General features: G+C 36.3%; 2 protein-coding genes across 2 annotated transcripts; both read left to right on the top strand.

The window, feature by feature from the left end:
• The first annotated feature begins 641 nt into the window (after positions 1-641).
• Positions 642-5,441, top strand: LOC122140328 (extracellular calcium-sensing receptor-like). The gene is made up of 3 exons (XM_042743394.1): positions 642-697; positions 3,830-4,127; positions 4,501-5,441. Exons 1-3 carry the CDS (start codon positions 642-644, stop codon positions 5,389-5,391), a joined length of 1,245 nt encoding a protein of 414 aa, XP_042599328.1. The 3' UTR covers positions 5,392-5,441.
• A 28-nt stretch (positions 5,442-5,469) lies between these two features.
• Positions 5,470-8,100, top strand: LOC122140394 (extracellular calcium-sensing receptor-like). The gene is made up of 4 exons (XM_042743810.1): positions 5,470-5,700; positions 6,130-6,142; positions 6,994-7,110; positions 7,205-8,100. The coding sequence occupies exons 1-4, from the start codon at positions 5,470-5,472 to the stop codon at positions 8,098-8,100; spliced, it is 1,257 nt and encodes a 418-aa protein (XP_042599744.1).
• Positions 8,101-8,681: the final 581 nt, after the last annotated feature.

Genomic DNA, 8,681 nt, shown 5'->3' with positions numbered 1-8,681 from the left:
CCTACAATAGGATTACATGCATGCAAGGTCAAAAAACACTTTAATTTTCTCAAAATATGCATGTAATATCACCTCATTTTCCAGCAATTCTCAGATGATTAGTTCAAAGTTCAAAGATTCAGTCTCTCTAAACCCCTCCTCTCCATGAGCCTGCTCTGCTCTGATTGGTCAGATGGCCTAGTCCGTTGTGATTGGTCTACCGCGCACTGCGCATCAGAAACGATATGCCTATTTCAATAGTTCTGTATTTTGAACGCTCGCTAGAAAATAATAAACATCTATTATTTATCACACTTACATGTTGTGATTCAGTGAAGCAGCTGGTCCAAATAAACAGGATACTGAGCCATCTTTCAATAGCTAGCATTTTGAGAATCCCGCGTTGAACTCCGCGAAATTAGAGAAGCAGTCATCAGTCAGTGACGTCATGATTATCAGCTGAGACAGCTTCTCTGAGCGAGTTGAGTCGCCAATGGACTTTTCCAGGATCTTCAGGAGGAGACTGGAGTTTTATTTATCTTATTTTAACAAGCCTCTTGTATGGCAATCAGCAGACAAAAATGGAGCAGTTGGAATAATTAAAAAAAAAGGATCAGGGGCTTGTGATTGCAATCGACTCTGCAGGAGTCTGGACAGGACCTATGGTCGGGACACAGATCACAACTGCACAGATTCTGGTCCTAAACCGGCACAAGATGTCAGTGCTCTGCTGACTTTTATTCAATGGAAGAGAGTAGAGGTGTGTCACAATCTTATTCCCATATAGATATTACACAAAATGATTGGCCCAGCTATTCATGCTATCTCTATTTCTGAACATGTGCTACCTAGTATTACTTTTCTTGCAGAACACCAGCCACTTCCACCACCCAGGTGATGATCCCAGATCTGTTTAATGATATAGAGTTTGTAAAATACTTTAAAAAGGAATGTAATGTCTTTGTAGAGAGCTACAGTACAGAAGGAATATATGCATGCACACTGTGGGAAACAGACACATTTGTCATGAGAGGTAAAATCATCTCATATTGTTCAAATAAAAAGCAGTTAACTTGAGGAAAAAATATATAACAAGAGGTGAAGCAACTTGATTATCTGGTCTCTCTAGGGTCGACTGATTCAATTATTAAACAGCTCTTGAGAATTCAAGAAGAATTAAATAAAATATTAAACAAAAATAAATAAAATTAAAAAACGAGCAAATATTTCTGAAACTCAGACTACAGCAATTTGAACTTGGAGGAAAAAAAAGGCAAAATACTTGGCAGGCAAACTAAAGCAGAAAACTGAGAAATCAATCATTACATCTATAATGGATCGCTCAGGCAATGTAACTCAAAACCCATCTGAAATAAATGACATATTTAGGTTATACTACTCAAATCTCTATTCTATGGACTAAAATGAATCACTGGAAGAAGCAGAATCTTTTCTGAAGGGTGTTTCCCTGCTTCAGGTATCACCAATGCCATCAGAGCAACTGGAGAAAAAAAATAAAATAAATAAATAAATTCCTCCATTCACCAAACCACTTATTGTAAGCCTGGTCTAGAAAGATTCCCAGCAGAGTTTTATAGACATTTTTATAGGTGAAGAGGTCTTCACTGGGGATGTCTCTGGGGCTCATCTAGTTGTCATGGTCTCCACTGACCTTTCAGGGACATTTAGGGCTTTTGGTCATTGGTCTCACCCATATTCTTTAAAGCTATATTTGTGAAATTTATGAAACACAAACTATACCTCAGCATATGAATACTGCCTATATTTCTCTCATCTCAAAGCTAAACGATCAGACCTAATGTCCCAGCCACCATGAATAATTGATGACAGATCAATGAATTCTTAGATTTTGCTGTTCCTGGATCAACATCTTTTGATGATCCTGGATAAACATTATTGTCCAAAAATATAGACTTAACCCAATCCCAATCCCTAACCCTAAACCTAACCCTACCCATAATTTATTCCTAAAATCAGTGTGAAATTATAGCTGACACCTAACCCTGATTGTAAGCCTAAATCAGATGAAAAGTTTTCCTGAAAAGTTATATCTCAGTTCTGATTGGTTGATTGGAATGTTGTTCCAGAATCAACAAGGATGTTGATCCAGGAACATGTTGTACTTGGTGAAATCACGCTCGCCTATGGTTACCACACCTCAAGACATAAATCAGATGATATATTTCAAGGCATTTGTCTGGTTTTTCTACTTATATTGCTATTGTGAGTAGGATTATTTCTTCTGCATCTCATCCAACGCCTCCATTGGTAATTCCAAAATGTTATTTTAAACCTGGTAACAGAGGCCTGACCCATTGATAGTAGACTAATGCAGTTAATAGTTCTGAGGGAGAGAGAGAGAGAGAGAGAGAGAGAGAGAGAGAGAGATTACCTCTGTGAGTCTGTGCATCTCTCAATAGTGTTTGGCAGCAATGTATCTAGTAATAGTGAAACTTTAAGTTAATTTTCATCACGAACAGTGCCGTTGTTGTTACCTCACTTGTGAGAAGTCATGTAGTTTTTAAGTTGTTAAGCTATGTTACTGACAAAATCGTCAGAGTAGCACTAACAACATTAACGCTTTATGTTAATGTCTGCGTTTGTGAGGGAGAGAGAGTGGGAGAGAAAACTTAATTTTGTGGCAAAAACATGGACATGATCTGTCAATTTTATCCTTTTATCCTTTTGAAAAAGCTCAAATCATTTGGCGAAGTGATACAGGCATGTAATGCGGTCAAGACCTGTCTGGAACTACATTCGCCATGCATTTCCCTGAAAATAATTGCACACCTTAGAATGTTCGTCAGCCAATCAGATTCAAGCATTTATCGGCCCCGTAGTATAATTTACATTAAGGTTCACATAACTAATACTGGAATTAGAATTTTCATCATTAATATCTCATCAAGTCATGGTTGTGCTTTTATCAATAGCATATAATGATATAATAATCATAGCCTACATAAGAATATGTAGATCATTGCTGTTTCTTATGTTCCTGCCAGATACAGCTGCATCCTATATTACACTTTAACATTGACAGTTTCATTGTGCTAGCATAGCTAAGGTTAAATTAACAAAATACAAAATAGCAAGCCTACAATCTGAAAATGTTAGAAATGTTCAAAAGTGATCTGAATGTAGAGCAGGTGTTCATTACCATTAGCTCAGAAAAGTGATTGCATTCACAGTCTCTTGGTACATAAATGGTAGACAGCAGGAGCTGCATATGCTATTGGCTTGTGTGCTCCCTCATGAAATGTTAAGGCCATCCCTCAATCACAGATTGTTTATAAATTTTGTACTCACCAGATTTATTTTGTCTGTATAAATTATGGCGCTACTTTATGCAGCTCTCCTCACAGTTTGGATTTTAATGTGCATTGGTGTGCAGAGTCAGTATAAAAGCAAGAATAATTGTATCTATCAGGGAGATGAGGATACATACACTTTTTACCAACAGGGAGATGTGGTTTTGGGAGGGCTCTTTCCTTTGCATTTCAGTCCCATATCATCGATTTCTTCCTTTAGGACCAAACCTAAACCAACTAAGTATAAATTGTGTGTTATATTTTTGTCGCCTTATAAATGCTGTGTAACAAATATAATATATGTATATACATAATTATATATATGTGTGTGTGTGTGTGTGTGTGTGTGTGTGTGTGTGTGTGTGTGTGTGTGTGTGTGTGTGTGTGTGTGTGTGTGTGTGTGTGTGTGTGTGTGTGTGTGTTTAGAAATTGTTAAATCAACTGTCTGGACTCAAATGCATTTTTTACTTGTTGTACTGCAGTAATATAATTCATTAAGTGTGTAAAATCTGTTGCAGCTTTACCCCTCGAGCTCTGAGGTGGATGCAGACAATGATATTTGCTGTGAGAGAAATAAACCAGCGGGAAGACCTTTTGCCAAACCTATCTCTGGGCTACCACATCAAAGACAGCGGTGATGACATAACTGTATCTGTGAAGAGGTCTCTTCTCCTGGTCAATGGACAGCCAGAGAAGGGCAGTGGACAAAGCTGTGAAGACACACAAAAGGAGCCGAGCCCTGTTATTGTGGGAGAAGCATCATCAGGCATATCCATGGCTGTTCTGAGAAGTCTAGGCTCCTTCAAAATACCTTTAGTAAAACAAAAATATTTAAACATTACTTTATTAGCAATAGAATAGTTTTGTCTTGGTAATAAATAATGTGATGATGTATTGATATGATTGATAATGTTACTGTAGCCTATTAGATTTAGATTAGATTCACTTACATTTATATATATATGTATCTATATATATATATATATATATATATATATATATATATATATATATATATATATATATATATATATATATATATTACATATGCATAAATTTAATTTAACTTTAATTTATTATAGTATATATTGAACATTTAGCTCAATATACTATAGTAATATCTGGATGGTTCGTTTTAATTTTATTGCATTGATAATTTTACTGAAATGTTGTGTTTTTTATATTTTAGGTGAGCTACTTTGCATCCTGTTCATGTCTCAGTAACAAGAGAGAGTTTCCAGCATTCATGCGGACAATGCCAAGTGATCTATTTCAGGTTAAAGCTTTGGTAAAACTTGTCCATTATTTTCAATGGACATGGGTCGGGGTGATCGGTGTTGATACAGACTATGCTCGATTTGCCATCCAGCTCTTCTTAAAAGAGTCTGAAAATTTTAATATTTGTCCTGCTTATGTCCACCTTTACCCTGTTGCACTGACGAAAGATGCAGCTGAAGAACTTGTAAAGACTTTAAAATCTTCTTCTGCCACAGTCATAATTAGCTTCACTGTGGACTCCTATTTGCATGGTATTCTAAAAGAGTGTAGACGACAAAATGTTACTCATCTTCAGTGGATTGCCAGTGAGGCCTGGGCCACATCAAAAGCCCTCTGGGATGATTTTGGTGATTTGTTAATGGGAACATTAGGGTTTGCCATACGGAGAGCTGATATCCCACAACTTGGCAGTTACCTCAGAAGAGTAAGTGATTCTGTTGCTCAGAAGTCACATTTCCTCTCTGAGTTTTGGGAAGAGACTTTCCATTGCCGGCTGAATGGGTCCTTAAATACTCATATGCATGGAGAAGAGCCACAGAACTGGCCACTTTGCAATGGCAGTGAGAGTTTGGATGATGTATACACTCCTTATTCAGATGTGTCACAACTCAGAGTCTCCTACAATGTTTATAAGGCTGTGTATCTCATAGCACATGCACTACATGACATGAGCACATGTGAACCAGGAAAAGGCCCCTTTCAGAATGGGACATGTGGGAGTCTGTATCCTATTGTGCCATGGCAGGTATGTATTATTTTATATTTTACATTCTCCCCAAGTAATATGCTTAAAATTAATTAGCATACAGTGTGCACATATTAAAGCAATGATTCAATTATATAAAGTGAAGAATCTCTAAATGTACATTTATGTATTTTAATGTGTTTGCTTTTCTTTACATTATGCTGTCTCCTACTCTTGTACTACATGAAACAAGCACATTTCACAACATTTGGAGAAGAGGTCAGATTTGATGAAAACAGTGATCCAATTGCATCCTATGACCTCATGAATTGGCAAAAACGGTCTGATGGCTCCCTTCAGCTAGTGAGAGTGGGATTCTATGATACCTCCCTCGAAGATGACAAAGACCTAGTAATAAATGATCCAGTGATTATGTGGCACAGAGGAGAGAAGGTGTGTGCCATGCCAGTCATTACCAGATACTGCTTACTATGTTTGCTTTTTTTTCAACTCTACTTAAAATTAATGGCTGAACTAAGAATAATACAGTTTCATAATTTTAAATGGAAATGCACTGTTGATTTAATTTTGTGTACACATGTGAATATATTTATAAATGTGTAATTTTGCAGTGATAATATATACATCCATTCCCGCTCATGGAGGGCCACTGTCCTGCAAAGTTTCCCCTCAACTCAAATTCCATTTGAAGTAACTCACATGCCCTGAAATTATGAGATGTTACAAAAAAAAAAAAAAAAAAAAAAACCTGCCCCTGTAAATTTAATTAGATTAGATATAATTTGGTAAGGCAGCCCAATAGTTCAGTGGGTAGTGCTGTTCCCTCAAAGCAAGAAAGTCCTTGCCTGTGCCCCGAGACATTGGAATAGGCTCCAACCCTCCAATAGAGTATAAGCAGTTTGAAAAAAAAAAAATAATAAAAAAATGGATGGATATAATTTTGTAGTAGAGTTTAGATATTTGACCCTGTCCGTGAAAACCCAGCTAAAGTAGTTTTTTGGTGATTTACTGTTTTCTATATAAAATCATCCTTCATAAGGTAAAGAAAATTCCGTGAAAATGTAATATTGATATCTTTATTACTCACTGAGTAAAACCATTTCAAATATTGAAATCATAGTAAAATTAATGGTTGAAATAAAAATTTTATGCTTATTATTTCATAATTAGATTTTGAGACTGTAGACTTGATTTCACAGAGAGGGTCACATATTTGATACTAGTTTTTGTTCACTTTATTAGAAGCACCACAATCGCTAATTTTATTTAAAAATATTGAAAATCAAATTGATTAAATTAGGCTAACATTTTTTTTTCACAACTGTTTGTCTCAATGGGTAATGAGGTATACTTGAATCATGCCAACTTGTATACTTGGACCAAATTCAGGAAATACATCTCGTAAGTAGACAAGTGGCCAAGAGCAAATACTGCAAGTGTGGGTATTGCGACAGGCACATGGATGCACTAGACACTTTCAGCCAGGTGTGTTGAAGATGGCTGGAACTGTTGAGCATTTTAAACCCTTAATTTTGATTAGCCTTGTACATTTCTTATCTAAAATTCTTTAGATGATTGTGTAAACATTATGCATAGAAAGTATGTAGTGATATGAATTCTCAAAAAGTACAGACTATGTAGTATTTTTTTTTTTCTCTACTTTCTATTGCCTCTTTTGCTGTGGTCATTAGGCACCAGATTCATTGTGCAGTCAAAGCTGTCTTCCAGGCTCCAGGAAAGCCAGGCAAAAAGGAAAGCCAGTTTGCTGCTTTGACTGTATACCATGTGCTGAAGGAGAGATCAGTAATCAAACAGGTGTGAATTTCTTCACAGCTCCTCTTTAATGGTATTCTGAGAAGAAAGGGATTTTGGTGGTTTACGCTCCCCCTTTCCCCCAATGTTTCCACAGACTCAATTGACTGCCTGACATGTTCAAGGGAAACATGGCCAAACCAAGCCCAAGACCAGTGTATTCCTAAAACTTTAGAGTTTTTGTCCTTTCAGGAGCCCTTGGGAATAATTCTGTGGGCGTTTTCAGCATTTGGGGCCTGTGCAGCATTAGCAGTGATTGGTGTGTTTATAATGTACAGGAAGACACCAGTTATACGAGGAAACAATATAGAGTTAAGTTTCCTTCTCCTTCTGTTCCTTTGTGCATGCTTTCTGATTAGCTTAACATTTATAGGGAAGCCAACTGACTGGTTATGTCAGATTCGGTATCCAGCCTTTGGAATAAGCTTTACTCTCTGTATTTCATGCATCTTGGCAAAAACTGTAGTAGTTTTAATGGCTTTCAGAGCCACCCTCCCTGGCAGTAATATCATGAAGTGGTTTGGCCCTGCTAAACAAAGATCAAGTGTAATCTTGTGTACTTTTGTGCAAGCACTTATTTGCATCACATGGTTAACAACAAAGCCTCCTGTTGCTTCATACAACACCAAGTTCTTGAGTGCAACTATAACTGTTGAATGTGCTGTTGGATCTGAAACTGGATTTTGGTGTGTGCTAGGATATATTGGCTTCTTAGCTTCTTTGTGCTTCTTATTAGCATTTTTGGCCAGAAAATTACCAGACAACTTTAATGAAGCTAAATTCATCACATTCAGCATGCTTATATTTTTTGCTGTGTGGATAACCTTCATTCCAGTTTATGTGAGCTCTCGTGGAAAATATATGGTTGCTGTCCATGTCTTTGCTATTCTAGCTTCTGCATTTGGTCTCTTGCTTTGTATATTTGCTCCTAAATGTTATATTGTATTAATGAAACCCGAGAGAAATGACAAAAAGCATATGATGAAAAAATAGTATTATATATAGCTGATATAAGTCTAGCTTGTAATAAAATGCCCCAGGGTTAATGTTTGCAGTCTGTATATATGTGTGCAAAATTCCTGCTAAAATACTTATCTGAAATTGTTCCTTAGAAAAAGATTAATATGACCTATGGAAGTTTACTGGTTATTAAACCATGCTAATAAAGTACTCTTCCTCCTGTTCCTGCTGTTATTTTTTATTTCTAAATGACTTTTGATTTTAACACAGTAGAAGGACAGATTTAACATTATTTCCATATAACTTCCACAATGAATGCAAAACTCTTAGACAGCAACTCAAGGACATCAAAACATCAAGGAAAGGCCCACTTCAGTAAGGCCCTTGCCTGGCCCTTATCCAACACAGCTCATCAGAATTATCCCAATTATTCTATTCTCTATGGCACTGTGTTGCCTGCAGGCAACATAGCCTATTTATTTATTTATTTATTTATTTTATAAAATGAGACAGCAATTACACTGATCAATGCTCTCTGTGTGTATATATATATATATATATATATATATATATATAGTCACCCTTACTGGTAAGTAAAAAAGAATTATCAAAAT

This window comes from Cyprinus carpio, chromosome B18 (genome assembly GCF_018340385.1).
Source record: "Cyprinus carpio isolate SPL01 chromosome B18, ASM1834038v1, whole genome shotgun sequence".
In the NCBI taxonomy this organism is placed as follows: Eukaryota; Metazoa; Chordata; class Actinopteri; order Cypriniformes; family Cyprinidae; genus Cyprinus; species Cyprinus carpio.
Note: the sequence above shows the minus strand (reverse complement) of the source record. Positions and strands in the feature narration are given on the sequence as shown.

What these genes read in the sequence shown, in the direction of transcription:
- LOC122140394 (XM_042743810.1), top strand. Translation starts at nt 5,470, where the DNA reads ATGTGTTTGCTTTTCTTTACATTATGCTGTCTCCTACTCTTGTACTAC. An exon ending in AGAGATCAGTAATCAAACAG is followed by an intron (nt 7,111 to 7,204) that starts GTGTGAATTTCT and finishes ATGTTTCCACAG; the next exon opens with ACTCAATTGACTGCCTGACA.
- LOC122140328 (XM_042743394.1), top strand. Translation starts at nt 642, where the DNA reads ATGGTCGGGACACAGATCACAACTGCACAGATTCTGGTCCTAAACCGG. An exon ending in GTCCTAAACCGGCACAAGAT is followed by an intron (nt 698 to 3,829) that starts GTCAGTGCTCTG and finishes AATCTGTTGCAG; the next exon opens with CTTTACCCCTCGAGCTCTGA. An exon ending in GCTCCTTCAAAATACCTTTA is followed by an intron (nt 4,128 to 4,500) that starts GTAAAACAAAAA and finishes TTTATATTTTAG; the next exon opens with GTGAGCTACTTTGCATCCTG.